The 27,218-nt window shown below is 41.7% G+C and overlaps 2 protein-coding genes across 3 annotated transcripts in view; both read left to right on the forward strand.

The window, feature by feature from the left end:
* LOC121399394 (coronin-2A-like) overlaps window positions 1-27,218 on the forward strand; it is a 57,709-nt gene that overhangs the window by 7,397 nt on the left and 23,094 nt on the right. For both annotated transcript variants that reach the window (XM_041579996.1, XM_041579997.1), the window contains exons 2-5: window positions 5,347-5,547; window positions 7,776-7,892; window positions 13,261-13,410; window positions 20,080-20,259. In XM_041579996.1, the coding sequence (XP_041435930.1) occupies window positions 5,347-5,547; window positions 7,776-7,892; window positions 13,261-13,410; window positions 20,080-20,259 (648 nt within the window). The remainder of the gene's footprint in view (window positions 1-5,346; window positions 5,548-7,775; window positions 7,893-13,260; window positions 13,411-20,079; window positions 20,260-27,218) is intronic.
* The window catches only part of LOC121399397 (guanosine-3',5'-bis(diphosphate) 3'-pyrophosphohydrolase MESH1), a 97,213-nt gene that overhangs the window by 3,570 nt on the left and 66,425 nt on the right, over window positions 1-27,218 (forward strand). The gene's annotated exons all lie outside the window — the stretch shown is intronic.

Below are 27,218 nucleotides of genomic sequence, written 5' to 3' on the forward strand. Positions count from 1 at the left end.
GATGGAGAGACGGAGAGTCAGAGAGGCAGGAGGAGAATAAGACTTAGAAGAAGCAGGGAGGACAGCTCGCAGGGAACAGTAGGGCAACAACATGTATCGGCACCTGTGGTCAGCCGGCCAACGCACCCGCCATTGCCGCCAACACCGCCAACTTCTACTGTTACCGCCAGATTGCCAGCTTCAAAAAGGTAAGCAGTGTGGGATTTTTTTAATGTGTGTGCCTCTGACAAAAGCGTTGTAATTTGCAATGAGTGCAGTCAGAAACTGAGTCTTGGGAAGCCCAACAGCCACATAGGTACAACTTCTATGCGAAGGCACATGAACGGCAAGCACAAAGCACTTTGGGAGCAACACCTCAAAGGCAACAGGCAAACTAAAAGCCACCCTCCTTCTGGTCCAGCATCTTACTGCTCTACCTCTGCTGTCCTTGACCCGTCTGAACCACCCTCCACTCCGCCTTCCACCTTGACCACCAGTTCCCATTCCCAGTCATCTGCCCCCAGCCAAGTTTCTGTGAGGGCCACGTTTGAGCGTAAGAAGCCAATGTCTGCGAGTCACCCCCTTGCCCGGCGTCTGACTGCTGGCTTGTCTGCACTCTTAGCCCGCCAGCTTTTACCATACCAGCTGGTGGACTCTGAGGCCTTCCGCAAATTTGTAGCAATTGGGACACCGCAGTGGAAGGTACCCAGCCGCAATTTTTTTTCAAAAAAGGGAATACCACACCTGTACCACCATGTGCAGAGCCAAGTCACCGCATCTCTGTCACTTAGTGTTGGGCCAAAGGTCCATATGACTACTGACGCATGGTCCTCCAAGCATGGTCAGGGCAGGTATGTCACCTACACTGCCCACTGGGTGAACTTGGTCATGGCTGGGAAGCAGGAAATGTGTGGCTCAACAACGACAGTGGAGTTGGTGTCACCGCCACGGATTGCACGCGGTTCTGCCACCACCTATACTCCTCCTTCGCTCTCTACCTCGTCTTCTTCCTCTTCTTCGTCCTCTGCTGCTGGGTCCTCCTCCTCCACACCTGTGCACCCCCAGCTCCCCCTAGGCTATTCGACGTGCCAGGTACGCCGTTGTCATGCTGTCTTGGGGATGACGTGCCTGGAAAGCAAAAACCATACCGGATCTGTACTCCTGTCATCTCTGCAGTCACAGGCCGATCGGTGGCTGACCCCACACCAACTGAAGATCAGAAAAGTGGTGTGTGACAATGGAAGCAATCTGTTGGCAGCACTGAGACTGGGCAATTTAACACATGTGCCCTGCATGGCACATGTTCTGAATTTAATAGTACAACGTTTTGTCTCAAAGTACCCAGGATTCCAGGACGTTCTCAGGCAGTCCAGGAAGGTGTCGGCCCATTTCAGACGTTCCTATACAGCCATGGCACGCCTTGCTGACATTCAGCAGCGGTACAACATGCCAGTCAGGCGTTTGATTTGCGACAGCCAGACTCGCTGGAATTCAACGCTCCTCATGTTGGAACGTCTGCTGCAACAACAAAGAGCCGTCAACGAATACCTGTTTGAACTGGGTGGTAGGACTGGATCTGCAGAGCTGGGGATTTTTTCCCCCGTTACTGGGTGCTTATGCGCGATGCCTGCAGGCTCATGCGCCCTTTTGAAGAGGTTACAAATATGGTCAGTCGCACCGAAGGCACCATCAGCGACCTAATACCCTTTGCTTTCTTCCTGGAGCGTGCCGTGCGACGAGTGACAGATGAGGCTGTAGACCAGCGTGACGAGGAGCAGGAAGCGCACGATTTCTGGTCGGAATCACCAGAACGAACCCAGGCACCTGCTGCAACGCAGGGAGAGGTGTCAGAAGTGGAGTCAGAGGAGGAAGGTGGCTTTGTGGAGGAGGAGGACCAACAGGAGCAGGCTTCCCAGGGGGCTAGTGGTGACCTTTTGGGGACCCCTGGTCTTGTACGTGGCTGGGGGGAGGAGACCGTGGATGATGCAGTCCTTGATAACGAGGAAGCGGAGATGGATACCTCTGCATCCAACCTTGTGAGAATGGGGTCTTTCATGCTGTCATGCCTGTTGAAGGACCCCCGTATCAAGAGGCTTAAGGAGAAGGACCTGTACTGGGTCGCGACTCTACTAGACCCTCGGTACAAGCATAAAGTGTCAGAAATGTTACCAACATACCACAAGTCTGAAAGGATGCTGCATTTACAAACCAGCCTGCAAAACATGTTGTACAATGCTTTTAAGGGTGATGTCACTTCAGGAACTCATCAACATTCCAGGGGCAGAGGTGCCAGTAATCCTGCCACGAGCGCACCTGCAAGGACAAAGCACTTTGGCCACTCTGTAACGTCAGACATGCAAATGTTTTTTTGTCCAAGGCAGCGGCAGAACCCTTCTGGATCCACCCTCAAAGAACGCCTCGACCGGCAGGTAGCGGACTACCTGGCATTAACTGCAGATATCGACACTCTGAGGAGCGATGAACCCCTGGACTACTGGGTGCGCAGGCTTGATCTGTGGCCAGAGCTGTCACAATTTGCCATGAACCTCTTGTCTTGCCCCGCCTCAAGTGTCCTCTCAGAAAGGACCTTCAGTGCAGCAGGAGGGATTGTAACTGAGAAGAGAACTCGCCTAGGTCACAAAAGTGTGGATTACCTGACCTTTATTAAAATGAATGAGGGGTGGATCTCGGAGGGTTACTGCACGCCGGAAGACTTGTTCTGAGTTTCTGATTCTGACTCCCCATGCAGCTGTCCTTCTCTGCACGCCTCATGACTCCACATACAGCTGTCCTTTAGCGTCCTCCTCCCTCCACCACCGTTACAAACTAGGGTGCAAACCCTACTGGTTTAATTTGAATCCAGGTAAATCCTGAGTTTTTCTGGCCTCTGTGCTTCAGTGGCTGCGACCAAAAAAAACCAGAATATTTTCAGCATTTATATGGCATATTTTTTCTGGCCTCTGTGCTTCAGTGGCTGCGACCAAAAAAATTTAATATTTTCAGCATTTATATGGCATATTTTTTCTGGCCTCTGTGCTTCAGTGTCTGCGACAAAAAATTTTTATATTGTTAGCATTTATATGGCATATTTTTCCTGGCCTCTGTGCTGCAGTGGCTGCGACAAAAAAAAATTAATATTGTTTGCATTTATATGGCATATTTTTTCTGGCCTCTGTGCTGCAGTGGCTGCGACAAAAAAAAATTAATATTGTTTGCATTTATATGGCATATTTTTTCTGGCCTCTGTGCTTCAGTGTCTGCGACAAAAAAAATTTATATTGTTAGCATTTATATGGCATATTTTTCCTGGCCTCTGTGCTGCAGTGGCTGCGACAAAAAAAAATTAATATTGTTTGCATTTATATGGCATATTTTTTCTGGCCTCTGTGCTGCAGTGGCTGCGACAAAAAAAAATTAATATTGTTTGCATTTATATGGCATATTTTTTCTGGCCTCTGTGCTGCAGTGGCTGCCACAAAAAAAAATTAATATTTTCAGCATTTATATGGCATATTGTTTCTGGACTTCTGGTTCAGTGGCTGCGACAAAAAAAACATAATTTTTCAGGAAAGTACACATGCCTAATTTTTCAGGGTTCTGCAACAGTGGCAAAATCGCATCTTTTAAGGTCACCGCAGGTGATCAATAAAGTAGACCAAAACTGGGCCCACACTGCAGAATCAGTGTTTTTTGGTTCACTTCACTGTACATTGAATTACCTCTGCCTGACCGTGCACGTGCGCACAAGCACGGTGACTGCTAAACACACCACTACAGAAATATTGCCACCAACAGGACGAACATCCTGGAGGTGACAAGCAACTAGTAATTAAAAACTATTATTTGCTCACTTGACGGTATCATTCATTAAAGCTCTTTGCGTCTTTTTGCGTTGCAGTAAGCACCGCGTTTCGTCTTTGCGTGTGAACAGGCTGTAACCTTTACACGACTTGATTGGCATGTAGACGCCGGACGTTTTAAAGCATTTTATTACACAGGTTTAGAAATGTAGTGTGATTTCTGCCCTTTACAGCACAAAACGCAGCGCTGTGTCAACAATGGATTTTTTAGAAATATTTTTGCCCTTGATCCCCCTCTGGTATGGCACTGTCCAGGTCGTTGCACCCTTTAAACAACTTTAAAATCATTTTTCTGGCCAGAAATGTCTTTTCTAGCTTTTAAAATTCACCTTCCCATTGAAGTCTATGGGGTTCGCGACGTTCGCGAACCGTTCGCATTTTTGACGCAAGTTCGCGAATATGTTCGCGAACTTTTTTCCGAGGTTCGCTACATCCCTAGTAATCAGCATCAAGCAGGATTATACAGTATATAGCAATTTAGTAGTTTTTGTATTCTTGGCCAGCACTTGATGAAACTATGGGAAAGAAAATAGGGTTATATAAATATACACAGGCCTGGATTGGTGGCGAAGGCACAAATTCGCACTGGGAACAGGGTTTGAATGTACGACTGGTATATGAATAGGATAAAGTCTAGATAGAAAGATAAGTAGTAACAAGTACCGTAATGATAACAACAATACAATTCTAGCCTCAGCAAGCAATAGGTGTTTGGCTGCTAGGGTCAGCAACACCCATTTGAAAGGTAGAATGAAGCAAAAGAGGCACATCATTAGAAAATGAGAAATACCAATTGAAAAGTTGTAGGACATTATATAACTTATTAAAGGGTAAATAACGGTGAACTATCCTTTTAAAGTGGACCTGTCACCCAGAAATAAAAATGTGTATAATAAAAGTCCTTTTCAAATTAGACACAAAACCCAATTTCTTTTTTTCAGTAAAACATCCATACTTGTCATAAATGCATTTAAAGATTTCAGCTGTCAATCACATATTGCCTGGCCCTCCTCTATGCCGTAGGCAGAGAGGCGGAGCAAGCAATTACTTTCACTTTCCATTCTGCATTTCCTACATGTTGCTACACTCCCCACATTCCCACATTTATATAGTGTAAGTAAAGTTTATTTTGCTTAACAAACACAATTGATAAGAATTTGGAATTATTTCTTTTGGTGACAGGTCCCCTTTAAGAAATTTGCAGAAATGTACACAGTAGATCAATTGTAGGGCATGCATCTATAAAATATTGAGGCTTTAAATTGAGGTAGCCTGTTTTGTTCTCGTGTCACGTTTCACTTAGTAAAATATTTCTAAATAAATAGAAAATATTGAGGAATTTTGACTAGGCTTAATTATAGAAAATAAAAGTTTGATGGGACTTACGGCTTCTAAACCTCATGTACATTTATGTAATGAAACCACACTGTTATTGAGTTTTAATACGATCATTATAAGCAGGTTTTATGTTTGTCTAATCAGAATTTTTTGTGCTATATTTCAATAGATGTCATGGCAGCCACAATATCGATGTTCGAAGTACCGCCATGTTTTTGGTAAGCCTGCAAACAAGGAGAGCTGTTATGACTGCGTGCCTATCACAAGAAGTGTACAAGACAACCATTTCTGTGCTGTTAATCCAATCTTCATTGCTGTAGTGACAGAATGTGCTGGTGGTGGAGCATTTCTTGTTATACCTATACAACAGGTACCATTTTTTCTTTCATATGCTCTGGGAACTATAGGCAAATATTATAATAGAATTTGTAGCTTTAAACCTGTAATGAACTTGAGTTGGGGTATGGTCAAATATTGGACCACAAAGGAAAGCTTTTAACCAAGATGTCAGACTAATCTGTCCATATGGAAATGCTAGCTGACACATGATTGTGTCAGCTAAAGTACAAAATTATTAACCATCATCATTTCTAGTAGACTAAAGCTGGCCATAGACGCAAAGATCCGATCGTACGAATCGTGGATTCGTACGATTTTCGGACCATGTGTGGAGAGTCCCGACATTTTTCGTCCATCGGAGATCGTCGTTTGGTCAATTGGACAGGTTAGAAAATTTCTGTCGCCTGCCGATAATATCTCTGCGTGTATTGCCGATCGTACGATTTTCAGTGGGAGACTGTCACTAGCTTTGTCAGACATAAGTATCGTACGATTGCTGTCAGGGGCAGAACATTGGGTGATCTGTTCTTATTTGATCGGAATGGTAAAGACTTTGATCTGAATGGTTAGTGGAGGGTCGGGAGATGGGAAAGTCCGATCGTACGTTGATTCGTACGATCGGATCTTTGCGTCTATGGCCAGCTTTAAGGTATGAAGATTCAAATTAAGGAAAGAGCCATTATCCAGAAAGCCCCAGGTCCTGAGCAATCTGGATACCAAGTCCTATACGTGTACTATAGTATCAGTGTGTTTTTCCATTTTAGCCTGTCATGCTCCTTTATGAAAATATGCACAATATGATGATGATGATGTTTAAATATTCTTGAACTTCCAGCTTCCAGACATAATATAATGTACAGTATCTATTGCATCTAGTGTCAGATTTAGGTGAATGTATATAGAAATAGCCCAATGTAGCCATCTTGTGGCAGCTTCACAAACAAATCACCAGTAACTGATGTAGTTTGCAAGAGCTTAGCATTGTTTTTATGCAAATAATCACACCGCATGGAAATTGTTGCATGTAGTGATATTATTCAGGAAGGTTTGAAGTAACATAGCATTGGTCATGTTCTAATTAAGTGTATTGTAAATAATACATCAAGTAAGAACAAACTATGAGCAAACATTGCTGCAGATGTGGCCCTTTTCACTTTCAAGCTGGCAGATGTCATTTAGCACATGATGATGAAGGTTATCAGATGGTTTTCAATTTCAAGAAATCGGTTTTCATAGAATGTTGTGATGGTTGAGGATTGCATTTTTGTTTGAAAAATTATGAATATCTTAGCTATAACCTTTTCTTGCTTTCATATTTAAGAATGATTGCATATAAATATACTGCACATATTGCTGCTATAAATTGGAATCTTAAACATGGTTGGGCCTAGACAGTTTGTGAGATCCTGGTAGTTATTGTGTAACAACATCTTAAGGGCCTAATTTCTCTCTATTAATATGCTTTTCAGCTTTTTTTTTTTTAAACTTCTTTTTATTGAATTTTTTCACACATAGGCAAATTATACATTTAGAATAAAAGTCAGAAAAATAAAGAAAGAAGAGAAAGGTATATTAGAGGTAAAGAAAAAAAGAGGTAGGGGAGGGAGCGGACCAGCATCAAGGACCAGTTAGATATCATATACTCATAAACCTCAGCTTTTAAAATACACGAGGGCTATTTGTATCCGAGTTGAGCACCCACAACATCCATATGCTAATAAATTTATCAGTACACCTTCTGGAAAAGTAGGCAGCTTTGTAGCATGGCAGCGCCTTATTTACCAGTTCCTTCCAGGCTTCTAATGTTGACACATCGGGTCTATTCCACTTCAAAATTATTTGTTTTTTTGCATAATAAAATAGGAGTTGGAGTAATGTTCTGCTTTCTGTTGAGTCAACTAAATTTCTTGTCAGGCCCAATAATGCCACAGCTGGGTCCAGCTGTATTATAAGAACCATCACTTTGGAAATAAAGCTAACAATTTGCATCCAGTATATCACCAGCTTAGGACATGACCAAATCATATGTATCCAAGAACCCGGGTGGCCACAGCCCCTTGTGCAATTTGCATCCCTGGTGGGGGTCATTCGATGCAGACATTCTGGTGTTATAAAAGAGCGATGAAGGAATTTAAGTACAAATTTAAGTCCAGCTTGCGCCCATAGATACTTTTCAGCTTTAAGCAGAATCTTGAGTATACAAATTTTGTTGTTGAGATTTTATAATATCTAAACTAATAGTTTTAATTTTATATACAGTCAGGAAAACTTGATCCTCATCATCCAAAAGTTTGTGGTCATAGAGGGAATGTGCTGGACATCAAGTGGAACCCCTTCAATGACTATGTAATAGCCTCTTGTTCTGAAGATGCCACAGTAAGTAAATCATAAATCCCTGTGCAGAATATTACTCCTACAAATGGCAAGTAATTAAAATATTCAAAATAAAATGTTGAATTAGCAACTAATCACCTATTACTTGTCATAGTTGACTTTACTAAAGGTGGCCATACACAGAGAGATCCGCTCGTTTGGTGATGTCGCCAAACGAGCGGATCTTTCCCTGATATGCCCACCTTGAGGTGGGCAATATCGGGCTGATCCGATCGTGGGAAGAAAGTTAGTCCAGCACCCACTGTTTCATGAATAAAACGGCCTTTATTGGACCAAGGGCATTACAGCAACGTTTCAGACCAACTGGTCTTTTATCAAGCTAACCAACATGTGATTCAATAGTGCTATTTATACACTCACACACCATCTAGTGGTCATTAGTGACAATTAATATATAGAGATCGTGGGCCCTAGCCCATGGGTAACGGGCGGATCGTGGGACTGCATCAACGAACAGATGCGGCCGCAATCCGACTGGATTTTTAGTCCCGTCCGATCGACATCTGCCCGACTTTCGGCCAGATACTGATCGGGGTAGCCCATCGGAGGGCCCCATACATGTCTGGTCTGTCGGCAGCTTTTATCGGCCCGTGTATGGCCACCTTAATACTCAGGAAGCATGCCTGGTAGGGTCTGGAGATTCTGCTGTTAAGAAATATATAAACTTAATGCTATTAAGTTTTCTCTAACGTCCCTAGGCAGCACAGATACCTAAGGGTTAATGCCGGCTTCCCTATAGGAGGCAGGATGACAAAGAAAAAACTGCGGGGTTGTTCCTCCTCTTCCCAACGTTAGCCCATCCCTTGTGAGTTTTTTGTCATCCTGCTTTCATGGAGGTAGGTCTTGTTTTTTTATTCTTTCTCTATATTTCCCCCTTTTTAGGTTACTAGTCTGTTTAGGACTGACCCGTATTAGTACTTTATTCAAGGTATGCGCTTGCGCTACCACTCTCCATAGTACACTTGGAAGGGAGAACCCTATTCAGTCTCTCCCCACAATTATGGAACTCATGCCTTAGCACTGAAAGGGTGCCGACCATAACAACGGCATGCTCTTGTGATGCAGAATGGACTTACAAACACCTCAGGGCACAGAGTGTACAAAGCGTTGGGCAGCACCAGTGGGAGAGGAATGGCCGTTATGTTCTACAGAACATTGGTGCGCTACAGAACTTTGGCACGCTTTGAGGAGGTGTTTGCACCAGACAAACCTGAGGCCTGCTCCTTTCCCTCGCTATTGACCAAATCCAGACAATCTGCACCTCTTAAATTAACCCACTCACCAACCTGTACTCTCACTCTGTCCTTCACCTTACACCTGCCAAACTCTGCAAATTACTCATCTGTTCAGCCCCACATTGACTCACTACCCAGTGTACAGAGCTGCACTTACTATCCTTCTAGCAGGATCTCGGCTGCACAATCCGACCTCCTTTCATAGGGAGTGTTTTTGTAATTTCTACTCCCTGGAATAGATCTCCTCAACATGGAGACTGAGTCAACTACCAACCAGCCACCTGAAGCTGAGGCAGGGGACTCCCTTAAAAAGCTGGAGCACCCCAAAAAGAGTAAAAGAGCCATGGCCACACCCAGTACACCTGCTAAGAAGCCTAAGCCCTCAGAGGCAGCATCAACTCAGGTTAATTATTTTACAACAATCATGCCCGATTGGATAAAAAGATTTCCAAGCATCTTTCTTAGGGATGCAAAAACAACAACCCACCAACATTCGTCCACTCATACTGAACCCCAGCACACCTGAGCACTGCGCGGAGGTGTCAGAAGGTGATCCCACCACGTATGATGGTAACATTTCTGACCCTAAATCCAAACAGATTGATATGGTTACTAAAAAGGTCACATACTGTGGTAGTGGACTCCCTGCTAGCAGATATTTTGTTACACTAGGAATTCAAGAAGAGGCTATGGAACTTAAAGCTCTCAACAAACTTTTTCACTTCCAAAAAGATCCAACTACACTTCCCTGTTCACAAAATGGTGGAGGAAATTATCAAAAAGAATGGCAGACGCATGACAGAAAACTTTCTAGAGACAAGCACATAGACACCCTATATACATTCGATCAGCAACACAAGGATAAATGGGACCAAATCCAAAAAGTAGACGCTCCTGTATCCCACCTAGCCAAGCAAACAACAATTCCCCTGGAAGATGGGTCTTCCTTCAAAGATCCAATGGATTTCAAGACTGAGATTCTACATAAGAACATCTTCACATTGTCTACCTCGGCATTCAAACTGGTTATAGCTGCAGCATGTGTGTCCAGGACTCTCACCCTCTGGACACAGAAAGCCATGTCAGCAACTGTTAATGACAATTTTGATCTACCAGCCCACCTGGCCAAAATGCCATCCACTAGCTATGTAATACATACTGTCCATCTCGCTCAGCTCTAGCCTTTGCAGCAAAGTGAGCCCTCTGGCTCAAATCCTGGAGCACAGACCCAGCCTCCGAAAAGAACCTGGTGGCTCTCCCTTTAATGAACACTACCCTTTTTGGAAGTGAACTCGACTCCATCATTTACAAAATCAAGCGTGGCAAAAGCAATTTCGTACCCCATGGTTAAGCAGGCCGAATCCTGTCCGAATCTAAGCATTTTCCTCAAAACTTCTCTCAGAACTACAGATCCTTCACAAAACCTAGTTCCAAGGGCTTCCATGGCACCAGAAAGTCCTTCTGAAGTCTTGATGACTGGTTGGAGGGCATCTCAACTTTAAAGAGGCATGGCTTTTCACGTACATCAGACAAATGTGTTCACAGAGTAGTAACCCTTGGCTATGAACCTTCTTTTCTTCATTATCCTCCACCCAGATTCTTGATATCCAGAATCCCAACCAACCCAACAAAACAGCAGACATTCCTCTCAGCCATACAGGAAATGTGCCACAAAAAGGTAATTGTCCCAGTGTCTATACCTCAACACAGTCAGGGGCTTTATTCCAACCTGTTCCTAGACCTGAAATAACTAAAGCAGTTCCTTTATACCCCCACCTACAAAAACATCATCCCCTACCTGGGCGATCTCCTCATCTGAGCACCTTCAAGGTATCTTGCACTTCAAAATGCTAACTCCTGCCTAAACATCCCCCAACTGGCTGGATCCTACCCAGTCTATCATTTTTTTGGGAATACTTTTCTGACTCTCATAGACATTAGGTATTCCTCACCCAAGAAAAGATAACAAAATTTTGTCAACACGCCTTCTCAGCCATAGAGTCTCCAACAATATCCATAAGGAATTCCATGCATCTTTTGGGTCTTATGACCTCCTCATAGACATGGTACCCTACTCCACCAAGACACCAAGCAGTCTCTACAATGGTGGACTAAGCCCCAAAACCTTTCTTCAGGCTGTCCCTGATCCAGACCTGTTACACAAGGTCCATACCTGCACCACAGCCTTCGGATGTTATCCCTGACTGCCAGGCAAAGGTTTGTCCCCCTCTGTAGCTAACACCCTTCTCCAAGCCAGAAATACTACAGAGTCTGGAGGACCTTTCTTAGCTGGTGCAACATAAATAAATTGAATCATGATTCCATCTCTTTGCAGCCTTACAAAATGGTTTCAACAAAGGATTAGCTACCTCCATCAGAAACCATTGGCAGAGCTACAAGACAACAGAACCTTTCTCCAGGCAACACAGCATGTGCACCCTTTCTGCTGCTGCCCCCACTCCCACAATAGGACCTCAACCTGGTGTTATGAGCTCTACAAAGAGAGGCCTTTTAAAGGAGAAGGAAAGGTTAAAACAAAGTAAGCCTTATCAGAAAGGTCCACCTAAATAAACCAGTAAACCCTCAAAGTAGTGCTGCTCTGAGTCCCCTGTCAAAAGAAACACTGTATTTTTTTCCTTCTATTGTGTACACATGGGCTTCTGTATCAGACTTCCTGTTTTCAGCATAAACCTCCAGGGCTAGGGCTTGAGCATGCTCAGTTTGCTCCTCTCCCCCTCCCTTCTGCCCTCCCTGCTGTAATCTGAGCCCAGAGCTATGAGTAAGCAGTGAGAGACTCAGGCAGGAAGTGATGTCACACCAAGCGAATATGGCAGCTGCTATCCTTAACAAACAGAGAGCTTCTAGAGCTGTTTACTCAGGGATGGTAAAACATTCTACAGAATAAATAAAGCATTCTAGCTTGCATTATTGCAGCTAATCTATTGGCAATAAAATGCCTCCATAGCTTTCCTTCTTCTTTAACCCATGCATTCAATCAGTATCAAACTGCTCTCCTTTAAGGTGTCCTTCCTGGTGGCCCTCGCCCCGGCTAGAAGGGTCTTGGAACTTGCAGCCCTCTCCTGCCATCCTCCATTCTATGTTGTCCACAAGGACAAAGTGGTACTCTGCACTTCAAACTTCCTGCCAAAAGTTGTGTCAGATTACCACATAAACCAGGAACTCGTATTGCCTTCCTTGTGTCCAAATCCCTCTAACGCAAAGGAAATGACCCTACATACTCTCTATGTCATCAGAGCCGTCAAGTATTATCTTCACAGGGCTCACCATTTTCGCAAAACAGACTCCATTCGTTCACAAAGTTTCAATGTCTTCTTTTCAGAAGCAGTTATTGGCTGCAAAGTTCTACAAGTGGCAATGTAAAAAAAAAGTACCTACCTTGGTCTTCCATACTACTGTGCTCTACTCTGCAGCAAATTCTGCTTCCTCATCTCTCTTATCTCCCTACCTTCAGCTTTGGGACATGACCCTCAGGTATCTGTGCTGCTTAGGTATGTTAGAAAAAAGGAGATTTGTATACTCATAGATAAATCCTTTTCTTGAAGTCTGATATTGACAGCACAGGGATTCCTACCCTATTGCCTTTTCACCTCTTTTTTTCTCTTTACGCCTGATTACCTCAACTGACAAGGGATGGTCTAACATCAGGAAGAGGAGCAGCAGCCCTGCAGTTTTTTGCTCACAAGCCACTGGTTGGGGATAACTGGTTTAAAGACTAAAAGGTTAAACTTAAAGCTTCAAAAACAAAAAGTAAGGAGCACCTAGAAAAAAGTATTTGAAGCAACTGAACTGAAAAAGCATTTGGTGAAATGCCCCTTTAAAGAAGGCATAGTCACTGTAAACACTTTACTTAAGATTTACTCAGAAATTATATTTATAGTTTGTGGGCAAAGCAGTTAGAACAGGGACGCTGTTACCATAAGGTTCAAGCAGTAGTATGCAGCAGGTTACAAAAGAGTGCAAGGCTGGTAAGGGGGTCAGCCCCTCCGATGAAAAAATGGACAATGTTTTGTTCCAAAACATTCAGTACAGAAAAACATTAATCTTTAGGATTTAACGTTCCTACTTAAATTATGTATCAAATTCTTGTCTAACAGGTCAAAATTTGGGACATTCCAAAGCATTTGTTAAATAAAAATTTGACAAATCCTAGTAAAGAGCTGCTCGGTCACACCAGAAGAGTTGGCCTCATTGAATGGCATCCAACTGCCAGTAATATCATTTTCAGTACTGGCTATGATTACAAAGTAAGACATTTTATATTTTTTCACAATTTTGTAAGATTTTATTTATATTATTTTCATTTATTTATATTTATATATATATATATTTATATATATATATATATTTATATATATATATATATATATATATATATATATATATATATATATATATATATATATATATATATATATATATATATATATATATATATATACTCCCCCGAAATCCCAGCACTCACGACAGATGTACATTCAGGGCCTGGGTGCATGCCACGTGATACTGCATACAATCCTCCTCCAAAGAAGCCGCACAACTCAGGACTTATAAAGAAATGGTGAATTTATTAAATCACACTAACGTTTCGGCTGTCACACCAGCCTTTGTCAAAGTAACAAAATGTTAAAACATTTGCCTATAAATACCCCACCAGTGGCGCGAAAATGTTACAAACCCTCCCACTCTGACGTGTATATCTATAAAAGTACTGACAGAATACTCCCCTACCAAAAAAACCCCAAAGATCAATCAATGAACAATTGTAACATACATATCCATTCAGTAAGTGAACACTACATGCTAAAAAGTGTCAAAGCTAAAATTGTTTCAATATCTGCTGGAATATCCATCCGATACAAGGTTGCAAGGAGGACAAGTGTTTATACAACAGTGATCAAACATACCCATCATAAAAGGTGTAGTAAAATATTGATGAAATACAAATAAAGTGCACATCCTTTAAAAGACTAAGACGCTAATGTTTAGATTAAACATTAAAAATTAAAAATTAGGTCCGAGCTAGCTTACCGCTGCTGTGTGGCGTCATCCGTCGTATCCGTGTGACAAGCATGTCAGTTATCTGCCTCATGATCACCCCAGTGAAAACCCTTATAGACAAAAAAAGACTCTCCGATCCTATACTTCCCGTGTAAAACCGATCACCCGGTGTGAATTATCTCACCCAATGAGCCCTAAATCGGACATATGAACAGAGTCATTGCGCGCACTATCAGTGCGTCAGTATCAAGCTCGTGTCCAATAGGATTTCTTGTTCATTCATCCCTCTGCATCCGTATGCGCGTCATCACCATGGTGAGTATTGTAGTAGAAATAACATCCGCGATCTGTCAAACGGATCTCACGATTCCCATCATGCCAAAACATCGGGCAGGAAAACACGTAGCGCTCATAGGTGAAAGGTCTCTCAGGGCCATTTGTGTAATTATTCAAGATCACTCGTATAGACGTGTCCACATCACAACCCATCAAGAATGGTTGCTAAAAATAAGCACAAAATAATAAAAAAACAGAATACTAAAGAACAAACAAAATACCATAAAAACAAATTAAAAAGATTGACAAAACTATACTTTCCTCAATATCTAAAGTGTGTATAAACTCAATCAATAATACTAATACTAAAAGTTTATTGTAACTAGGGTCATATTAGACACCCCAGTCATATTAGACACCCCAGGGTATGTAGACCTAGCTGAATCGGAGGAAAATCACGCTCCCTCACTGTTCCACTAGCCAGATCGAATAGGGGAAAGTGATCCTTGTTGGTATAAATGACCTCCCTCTGTCCAGTATAGTCCCCCCAAATGGACCTAAGTTAACCATTGGATGTGGGAAATTGTTGTACAAGTATATCTATGTGTGAAATGGCAACAATTACTATAATAAAAACAAGAGGATACATCGATGAAAAACAGGTGTCCTTTCTGGACCTTACTGTGAAACTTGTGGAGGGGAATGTTCAAACGACTACCTATAGGAAGCCTACTGATCGCAACACTATACTACTCTATACCTCTTGCCATCCACCCCACACACTGAAAAGTATTCCGTTCTCACAAATGATCCGGATGGTTAGGAATAACACTGCCATTGGAAGCATTGGAGACCGGCAAGGCTGAAACCCCGGTGGCACTACATTTTTTGAAGTATAAACACACCCTAGCGAGTTTTCGATGCATGATTATTGATCATATTCCAAGACCTATGCGAGGTGGTGATCGTGAAAGACTACTTCTGCAAGCTGAATTGAGATGGATCCATAGGTTAAATACGATCAGCCCTGGTGGCCTGAATGAGATGGTGTCTTATTCTCCTTTTTATTAGGGGTGTTTACAATATATGAGTGAAGTTTAATTGTTCTACTCCCTTTTATTAGGAGTTCCCAGTTTCTGGGTTTGCAGTTTGGTATGAGGGTGGGTAGCTACCTTTTAAGATCGAGCAGATAGTGGATATCGGATGACTTTAAGCTAATTTGTCTAGATTTATACATTTCTTTATTAACCCGTTAGAATGGCAACTACAACAGAGGTATACGGGGTGATTAGCAACATAGGATTGTATCCTCTTGTTTTTATTATAGTAATTGTTGCCATTTCACACATAGATATACTTGTACAACAATTTCCCACATCCAATGGTTAACTTAGGTCCATTTGGGGGGACTATACTGGACAGAGGGAGGTCATTTATACCAACAAGGATCACTTTCCCCTATTCGATCTGGCTAGTGGAACAGTGAGGGAGCGTGATTTTCCTCCGATTCAGCTAGGTCTACATACCCTGGGGTGTCTAATATGACCCTAGTTACAATAAACTTTTAGTATTAGTATTATTGATTGAGTTTATACACACTTTAGATATTGAGGAAAGTATAGTTTTGTCAATCTTTTTAATTTGTTTTTATGGTATTTTGTTTGTTCTTTAGTATTCTGTTTTTTTATTATTTTGTGCTTATTTTTAGCAACCATTCTTGATGGGTTGTGATGTGGACACGTCTATACGAGTGATCTTGAATAATTACACAAATGGCCCTGAGAGACCTTTCACCTATGAGCGCTACGTGTTTTCCTGCCCGATGTTTTGGCATGATGGGAATCGTGAGATCCGTTTGACAGATCGCGGATGTTATTTCTACTACAATACTCACCATGGTGATGACGCGCATACGGATGCAGAGGGATGAATGAACAAGAAATCCTATTGGACACGAGCTTGATACTGACGCACTGATAGTGCGCGCAATGACTCTGTTCATATGTCCGATTTAGGGCTCATTGGGTGAGATAATTCACACCGGGTGATCGGTTTTACACGGGAAGTATAGGATCGGAGAGTCTTTTTTTGTCTATAAGGGTTTTCACTGGGGTGATCATGAGGCAGATAACTGACATGCTTGTCACACGGATACGACGGATGACGCCACACAGCAGCGGTAAGCTAGCTCGGACCTAATTTTTAATTTTTAATGTTTAATCTAAACATTAGCGTCTTAGTCTTTTAAAGGATGTGCACTTTATTTGTATTTCATCAATATTTTACTACACCTTTTATGATGGGTAGGGATGTAGCGAACGTCGGAAAAAAAGTTCGCGAACATATTCGCGAACTTGTGCAAAAACGCGAGCGGTTCGCGAACGGTTCGCGAACCCCATAGACTTCAATGGGAAGGCGAACTTTAACATCTAGAAAAGACATTTCTGGCCAGAAAAATGATTTTAAAGTTGTTTAAAGGGTGCAACGACCTGGACAGTGGCATGCCAGAGGGGGATCAAGGGCAAAAATGTATCTGAAAAATCTGCCTGTGTGTGCTTGGAAGAGATAGTGTAGGGGGAGAGCTGTTAGTGATTTCAGGGACAGATGATAGTAAGTTTGCTGGCTAGTAATCTGCTTGATACTGCTCTGTATTGGAGGGACAGAAGTCTGCAGGGATTTGAGGGACATTTTAGCTTAGGTAGCTTTGCTGGCTAGTAATCTACTGTTCTCTTTAAACAACTGCCATACGTTGACCTTGTAGGCATTGTTTGGTGTTTTTTCTGGAGACGGTAATATTATGGATATTTAGACAGAATGTGAACAAGGTCACACAGCTCGATGGCGGGTTGAAGAAAACAGTGTGCAAATAATGCCTACAAGGCCAACGTATACACTACTACAGCGGTGGATACGGATTACGTAAAATATATGAATGCTGCTTGAAAAAAGTGACTCCGGTGTTTTTTCTGGAGACGGTAATATTATGGATATTTAGACAGAATGGGAACAAGGTCACACAGCTCGATGGCGGGTTGAAGAAAACAGTGTGCAAATAATGCCTACAAGGCCAACGTATACACTACTACAGCGGTGGATACGGATTACGTAAAATATATTATGGCTGCTTGAAAAAAGTGACTCCGGTGTTTTTTCTGGAGACGGTAATATTATGGATATTTAGACAGAATGTGGTCACACAGCTCGATGGCGGGTTGAAGAAAACAGTGTGCAAATAATGCCTACAGGGCAAATAATGCCTAAAAGGTCAACTTATACACTACTACAGCGGTAGTAAAATAAAAAAAAGTAAAATAAAAAAAAATGAATATTAAAAAAAAAAATTAAAGTTGGTGCTGCTGAACTACTAGGAGCAGCAGATTAGCACACCAGTCCCACTCCCCAACACTGCTAGACTAATAGCACTGGGCTCTTATAGTAGTAGTAGTAGTAGTAGTAGTAAAACAACAAAAAAATAAATAAAAGCAGTCCTTACAAGGACTACTGTTATTGCAGCAGTCAGCAGATGAGATCAGAAGCAGGACAGCTGCCCACTGCAGCTACATACAGAGCACTGCAGTAGAAGGTAGATTACTAGCCAGATTACTAGCCAGCAAAGCTACCTAAGCTTAAATGTCCCTCAAACCCCTGCAGACTTCTGTCCCTCCAATAACAGAGCAGTATCAAAACGATTACTAGCCAGCAAACTTTCAACTGTCCCTGAAATCACTAACAGGCAGCAGCTCTCTCCCTACACTATCTCTTCAGCACACACAGGCAGAGTGAAAAAACGCTGCAGGGCTTCGGTTTTTATAGGGAAGGGGAGTGGTCCAGGGGAGAGCTTCCTGATTGGCTGCCATGTACCTGCTGGTCTGGGGTGAGAGGGCAAAAAAAAGCGCCAACAATGGCGAACCCAAAATGGCGAACGTCGCGCGACGTTCGCGAACTTCCGGCGAGCGCGAACCCCCGATGTTCGCGCGAACAAGTTCGCCGGCGAACAGTTCGCGACATCTCTAATGATGGGTATGTTTGATCACTGTTGTATAAACACTTGTCCTCCTTGCAACCTTGTATCGGATGGATATTCCAGCAGATATTGAAACAATTTTAGCTTTGACACTTTTTAGCATGTAGTGTTCACTTACTGAATGGATATGTATGTTACAATTGTTCATTGATTGATCTTTGGGGTTTTTTTGGTAGGGGAGTATTCTGTCAGTACTTTTATAGATATACACGTCAGAGTGGGAGGGTTTGTAACATTTTCGCGCCACTGGTGGGGTATTTATAGGCAAATGTTTTAACATTTTGTTACTTTGACAAAGGCTGGTGTGACAGCCGAAACGTTAGTGTGATTTAATAAATTCACCATTTCTTTATAAGTCCTGAGTTGTGCGGCTTCTTTGGAGGAGGATTATATATATATATATATATATATATATATATATATATATATATATATATATATATATATATATATATATATATATATATATATATATATATATATATATATATATATATATATGTATATATGTAGAGATGTTTAACCAGGGTGGGTAGGGTTTGGGTTGGGATTGTCACTAATATGATTTCTTGTATATATAGCACTTTTATATAGCTGTATTGCTGCAGTGAGTCAAGGCAGCACTTTAAATGAACAGCAAACTTACAAGTCCTCATTACCATAGACCTGCATACTTATTTATTCAAGTGGTAATTCTTAAAATATAAGATATAATCTTTCTGTCCCATGCCAACATATTTTTTCTTTCATATCTGGGGCAATCAAGAATGCAGCCTGCGTTTTAGTATGCAGTATTCTGAAACAAAATAGATATTGTTCTCTTACTTACCTTTTACTTACAAAATCTTTGCAAAAATGTACTCATGAATTTTCAGTTTATGACTTGACCAAAAAAAAATGATTTCCTTTTTCTCGGTTTAATAAAACAGTACCTTGTACTTGATCTAAACTAAGATATATTTAATCAAATCCTTATTGGAAGCAAAACCAGCCTTTTGGGTTTACATGATTTTTGAGTAGACCTAAGGTATGAAGATCCAAGTTACGGGAAGATCTAGAAAGCAACAGGTCTCAAGCATTCCTGTTAACAGGTCACATGCCTGTACCATTAAAATAGAGCAAAAACATATGTAGCAATGTATTTAGGTATATTCTTTATATACTATGTCACAGAGCTAAAAGGTAAGGGAATCTTTTAATTCCAGATTCTATCTTACTTTTCGTACAGATATCTATATATCCCCAACTTCAGCCCAATAAAATTTGCCAGGGTTTTAGTTTGTGTGCTATTGATATTTTCCACACTTTAGTCATGGGTGTGTCCCAAATCCGAAACTTTTGATAGGTGCGTTTAGGGTTTCTAGCAACTGTGATACAAATTAAATTTCTGGATATCATTTAGTATTTTAATAAATCTGCCCTTTAACAGTTGCCAAATTATGTTAGTTAACATTATATGACTTAAGTTTTATCCTGTGTATCCGTTTAATCATAATTCTGTAGTGTTTAATATTTGTTGCCTGGCATTTTATTCTGTGTAAAAGTCCATTATCAACATTGCCTCTTCTATAGTACATGATACCAATTTGAATGATGTTAATTGTTGTTTTTGCAGATTATGATATGGAATATTGACAGTGATGACCCTGTTATTTATAGTCCTGTGAGAACAATTGAGTGTCACAAAGATGTGATTCTTTCTATGTCATTTAACACAGATGGTAGTCTTCTTGCCACATCTTGCAAAGACAGGATAATTAGGGTAATTGACCCCCGCCAAGGGACTATTATACAGGTTAGTATTTCTATCTTCATTGTAAATGGCAATTATTTGCCAGGAAAGTGTGTTAATGTATTTTAATGATAAAGGATTTCAGTTTATTGCAGCATAAAAATTAGAAATTCTAAAATTCTTTACTCAGTATGATCTACATTACAAAAAATATAGTACTATAGTGGTAGTAACATTCCATGTTTTAGATATTTGAAAATGAAACTTGTTTTTTTTTTAATATTTTTGCTGGATATGAAGACCTTATAAAAAAAATTCCTGTGTCACATAACACGGAGCTAAAAAGAAAGGTGTGACCTAAAAGTTTTAAGGGAGCTGTCTCCTCAGACAAAAATACTAAGGTTTCCTCTTCACAATGCTCCCCGTGAACTGAAATACAGTAGCAAAATATTGGTTATTTTAAAGAAACTAATTATTTCATGCCATTACATTGTTCTATATATTTCAATATTTTGTATCCTAGTAGGATATTTATATATAGCTTTCATTTCAAAATTGTGTACTGACAACCAGGGGTGTTTTGGGGGGCCTTTCCACCCTGGGGCGGCCATTCTAAGGCAGCCTTCCCCTCACACCTGGCGCATACAATTTCAAGCACTGGAGCGGGTGTGGGGGGGCAGCATCACTGGTTTTGAGAGCGCTATTGCGCTCTGTGCACTAGCAGAGTTGAAATTCCGAAAGTTTAGAAAGGCTTAAAGGCTTTTTTTTGCCTTTAGACTACTTAGTATATGAATATATATGGTCTTTAAGACAGGACTGGACTGATGGTGGATATCCTCATTCTCAACAATGGCATAATCATGGTTCTCTTCATGCAATAAAGGACTCTTTTCTCTGAGTCTCTGATAACTCTTTTGATTGATTCTATTGATGCTCCGAGATCACTTGGCACATCAGTTGGCACATCTTTAGGTTGAGTCATTGCCCATGTTACTGGAAGAATTACATGACCTGAGCCTGATGTTCTAGAGCAGTGATCCCCAACCAGTAGCTCATGAGCAATATGTTGCTCTCCAACCCCTTGGATGTTGCTCCCAGTGGCCTCAAAGCAGGTGCTTATTTTTGAATTCCAGGCTTGGAGCCAAGTTTTGGCTGCATAAAAACCAGGTGTACTGCCAAACAGAGCCTCAATGTAGGTTGACAATCCACATAGGGGCTAATAAATGACCAATCACAGCCCTTATTAGGCACCCCAGGAACATTTTACATGCTATGGTTGCTCCCCAACTCCTTTTGCTTCTGAATGTTGCTCACAGGTTTTAAATGTTTGGGATCCCTGTTCTAGAGCTTAAGTTCATCCATGCACTGGGATTCAAATCATTTGAATAGGTTTACGTATTTGAACTTATTTTTTCTTCTCCATTAGAATTGTTTAAACAATTCCCAGACTGTAGTACCATAAACTTCCCATACACTTTCAGCTAGTGACTCTCAGCCACTTTTGTCCAAGTAGTTTATTTTCCCAAGTATGAAGGCAGAATAGTAGCTTTCCAAGTTGTAACTGCAGTTCAATCCTGTTAAGTTTGCACAAGGCCAGAGCAAAGAAGCAGATCAGCTTGAATTGGCCCATCACAAATTACTGATTTTACCAGTATGTAGCCACAACACAAAGAAAATCCTACAGACCTCTTTTTGATATTTCAGCTTGGACTGCTACAGTGTGCAGTAAAGTATATTCCCTGTAGGGACACCGGTTATGTCCCAGAAATTATAATTATTGCACGCAATGTCAGTGCAGCTTATATTCTATTTATGGTCCTAGCCATAGAAGGCAAATTAGACTTTCCTAATTAGGTAAAGATTATTAAAGTATGCTGAATGTAGAGCTCACCATTTTTCTGGTAGCACTTGTTTTTGTGGATGCAGCATATGGGGCCCTTTCAAATATTTCTGACAACTTAAATGCAAGGCTTTTATGCAATGTGTCATGCTGGCCTGTGCTTTATTAATCTGCGTTCTATGTTGCTTTTTGAAGCAAATGTACTTATTCATCTAGTTATGGAGCATAAGGAGGTGCAGCTCATGTTGGGGCCCTGTTCTTAACACCTGCCTTAACTACCTCCTGATTCTGCTGTCTGTTCTGAGCGCCGGATTTTTATTCCAGCATAAAGCAGCATTCCCTGAAGCAAGCAAATGCTGTTTATTTGAGCACTAAGTGGTGTACTCTTGTACCCCTTAGTGCTCTAGTACTTGAGTTCTGGGGTAAAGTCAATGACACCTCATGTGTTTTGGTGATAATGTTGCTTTAAGAACTTGACCCAAAAAACAATGCTCTGATATTTCATAGAAGTATTATTGTGACTATGCCATATGTGAGGAACATATGGTATCGGATATAGAAGCTATAGCTCTGAGCACGTTCTATCTTCTTGACACCTGGATTATGGACTAAAAAATGCTAAATCTGATAGAAAATGTTAATATATAATATTAATTATATGAGGTGAAATACTTCATATCCACGCTTAACATGCTTCTTTGTCCCTTCCCACCTTTAATTTGAATATTCAAATTAGGATTCGGTTTCAATTCAGTATTCAGGGATTCGGCCGAATCCAAAATTGTGGATACGGTGCATCCCTACTCTTTTGTACTTTGTAGTCTTCCTCCTACTTTAGAGTATAAGAGGCATAGGCGGATTTTCAATAAGGCTAGTGTAGGCTAAGCCTCCCCAACCCTTTCTGATCCCTAAAATAAAAAGAAATAAAACAAAATAAAACCTGCTCAGTTGCTGACTGCACTGTTCCTTTAATCACGGATTGGTAGCTAAGGTCCGCCTCCAAACCACGATGCTGAAGAGATCAGTTGCACTCTGATTGGATATATGTGGTTTGTAGCTTGTCCAATCAGAGCACAGCTGACTTTACAGAAAGGACTGAAGACAGCAAGGCAGACTGATATGAAGAAGTTGGAATATCTAGCTGGCCATGTTTGCAACTTTCATTCCACTCACAGGTACTATATACAGCAGCAACAGCTTGAATAAGTATTAAAGGTTTTTTTAGGTTCTTTTTATTTGCTCCATTTTGTGCCTCGACCCACTGTCTCCCACTGAGTATAATGTGCCAGGACCCACTGTCTCCCACTGAGTATAATGTGCCAGGACCCACTGTTTACAGCTGAGTATAATGTGCCAGGACCCACTGTTTATAATGTGCCTGTACCCACTGTCTCCCACTGAGTATAATGTGCCAGGACCCACTGTTTACAGCTGAGTATAATGTGCCAGGACCCACTGTTTATAATGTGCCTGTACCCACTGTCTCCCACTGAGTATAATGTGCCAGGACCCACTGTCTCCCACTGAGTGCAATGTGCCAGGACCCACCATCTCCCACTGAGTATAATGTGCCAGTTCCCTTTAAGTTAGCCAGTATATGGTCAACTTTAGCCTCTCCATACAAAAAAATCACCCTCTGATGCTGGCTCCTATTAATTCCAGATCATTCTGCATTTTCAAGCTGTACTACCAAATGGTATAAACAAAAGTAGGGGGCTCTATATGGAAGCTCTTAAGTGACCAAAACCTAGTGTTTATAGTAACCCAAAATGGTGTCACAAGAATGGGGCTGGAACGGTCAGATAGTTTGGATGGTGAGACAAAGTAACACTTCTCAATGAGGCCAGAGTGAGAGAGAGAGAGATAGTGAAAAAGAGAGAGATTGTGAGCATGGAGATTTCAAAAGCGAGGAAGCGAAGACGACAGATCGACGAAGAAGAACAACTTCTTTCCCCTGGGTGCTGTCATGATCCCAAAAGGGTGAGGCACCAGGGTGATCAACGTGGGACGTGCCACCCTTCAGCTAGGGACCCAGCACTTCAAAATGAGCCTTGGAACACCTTAGCTCACATAGGCATTGGCCTAGAGACCTTCAAGGAGTATGGGGAAGACGCCTACATGTACAACAAGAGCCTTGAAGAGAGATTTATGGCTTTGAACTTTCTACAAAGTCAGCCAGAAATCACTTTGGCGTCATGGTATGAGTTCACCAGCCTGCTTGTCTTCATACACAGACGTCTGAAGTTGGACTTTAGGTCTCTGTGCTTGACTGTCAACCTTCTGGAGCGGTTTCTTGCCCGCACTGCTCCCATCAAGACCACCGACCTGAACAGAGTAGGAGCCACTTGCTTCAATATAGCCTACAAGTTAGTTGACAAATGGCAATTCGGCCTATGGAATTGCCTAAAACTCTTTGATGACACCTTTACAAAGAAGAAAATGAACCAACTGGAGCGAGTCATCATTTGCAGATTGTTTTTTGAACTGTTGGCACCGACCATCGATGACTTCTTGGAGTATTTCACCCTCCGGAGAGAAGCCAGCCAGAAGAAGCATGTAGCTGTCGAGCAGACAAAAGAAGCCATTGCCCTGACGGCTGCTAGAGACATCGCCGCACTGAGCCTGACCCACCATCATGAGTTTTATACTTATGCACTCTCCATGATGGCTCTGTGCTGCCTGAAAGTAGCCATAAAATTCTACCCTTCAGGCAAACCCATCAACGTGGATCCTGCTGAATACCCAGATCACGTAATGGAAGAGTGTGTCGGGAAGATCATCGCTCTGGTATCATCCAGGCAGAGCTTTTTACACATGCTGCTTCCAGCAGTGTTTCCAAGAAGAACAGCAGAGGAGACAGAGACAAGCGCCTCCCAGAAAGAACCCGAAGGTGGTGAGGCAGAAACATCCAGGCAGGAACAGGGTTCTGACCCCTTGGAAATGGCCCAGGGATCTGGCCTTTCCATCTATCATCAAGGGGTACGTTTGCAATACAGGCACCCATACATTCCCACATATCCATACTACCACCCTCACATGCACCCATACATTCCTACATATCCATACAACCACCCTTACAGGCACCCATGCATTCCTACATATCCATACAACCACCCTTACAGGCACCCATACATTCCTACATATCCATACAACCACCCTTACAGGCACCCATACATTCCTACATATCCATACAACCACCCTTACAGGCACCGATACATTCCAACATATCCATACAACCACCCTTACAGGCACCCATACATTCCTACATATCCATACAATCACCCTTACAGGCACCCATACATTCTTACATATCCATACAACCGCCCTTACAGGCACCCATACATTCCTACATAATCATACAACCACCCTTACAGGCACCCATACATTCCTACATTTCCAAACTGGTAGCCATACATGCACCACACAGACACACACCCCCTTACTGACATACAGTCATACATGTATTTTAGTAGAATTGAATAGGGCATATTGATCCTGGGAGTAATTCCGATTGCCGTTAATGAGTCAGGAAGGAATTTTTTCCTCTAGTGAGGTTTTTTGCCTTCCTTTGGATCAAACAGCCTTTTGTGGGTTCTGTTGGGACACTTATTACTGAAATACAATAAAGCTGTGACCATCACAGATTCACCTCAGAACAGTTGTCCGTGTCTTTATTTAAGGATTGGGTACTCGGTAAAGCTTTTTCCCTGTGTTAAGACAGAGCTGTGACTGGTGCTTATATCCTACTGTGCTTGATTAATAAAAGAAAATAAAAAGGTCAGGACAGGCAGTTGCTCAGAGGTCCAAACAAAGGAACTCAAGGAAACGAGGGCCACCATTTTATTGCATTTATTGCACCGAACAATAACATGCTGCTGATCAGCAGTCTATTGCTGGAAAACCTGTACAGGTATGGGACCTGTTATCCAGAATGCTCTGGACCTGGGGTTTTCGGGATAAGAGATCTTACCATAATAAGTGTACTAGAAAATTGTGTAAACAGTAAATAAACCCAATAGGCTGGTTTTGCTGCCAATAAGGATTAATTATATCTTAGTGTGGATCAAGTACAGGGTGCTGTTTTATTATTACAGAGAAAAAGGAAATTGTTTTTAAAAATTAGAATTATTTGATTAAAATGGTAGTCTATGTATCCTGTAATTCTGAGCTTTCTGGATAATGGGTTTCCAGACAACGGATCCTATACCTGTATTCTGATTTGCTGTACCACATCCAACTCTCTTAGCTGATAGATACTCCCCTGCCCGTACCCTTAGGTTGCAGCACAACACCCAGCAAGGATATATGTGTTTTAAATAAAACCCTGCAAGCTGGAAACCTGAAAGCTAAATCCCCACCGGGCATGGCCTGTAATTTTCTATCATTCTAAATCTGTGAAAATGCCACACAATCCCTTCCTGTGAAGTCCTTTCATGCAGATGTTACAGAGTAAAACAGGAACCGGGTGAAGATGTGTAAGTGTGTGCTTTAACAAGGCAGCACAGACACCTAATAACAACCAACTGATCCCATCTAAAAACAAATGCTCTTTAAGGTTACAATGGCATTATTATTGCTACTTTTCATTACTCATCATTTCTATTCAGGCCTCTCCTATTCATATTCCAGTCTCATCCATAATGGATGGTTGCTAGGGTAATTTGGACCCTAGCAACCAGATTGCTGAAATTGAATTGAAACAGACTGGAGAGCTGCTAAATAACAAAAACTCATAACAAATTAAAACCAATTACAAATTGTTTCAGAATATAACCCTCTACATCACAAAAACTTACCTTAGAGGTGAACAACCCCTATAATCAGGCCCGGACTGGCAATCTGTGGGTTCTGGCAAATGCCAGAGGGGCTGCTATAAGATGCCATAGAAAGTCAGTATTTAGTGGGCTGGTGGGGCTGTTTGGGCCTATATGTGAGCTGATTGGGCCTCTGTGTACCTGAAATGCCAGGGCCTATTCTAATTCTCAGTCCGGACCTGCCTATAATGATCTATTGTAAGCAACTTTTCAATTGGTCTTAATTTTTACTGGTTTTTGAATTATTAACCATCTTATTCTGCTTCTTTCAAGCCTGCAACTAAAATACTACCTGATTGCCAGGGGTCACTAACTGCAGCAGCCCAAAAACAATCTGTGGTCGTCATTATTAGTACTTGTTATTGATT

The sequence above is a fragment of the Xenopus laevis genome, chromosome 1S (genome assembly GCF_017654675.1).
Source record: "Xenopus laevis strain J_2021 chromosome 1S, Xenopus_laevis_v10.1, whole genome shotgun sequence".
Classification (NCBI taxonomy): domain Eukaryota; kingdom Metazoa; phylum Chordata; class Amphibia; order Anura; family Pipidae; genus Xenopus; species Xenopus laevis.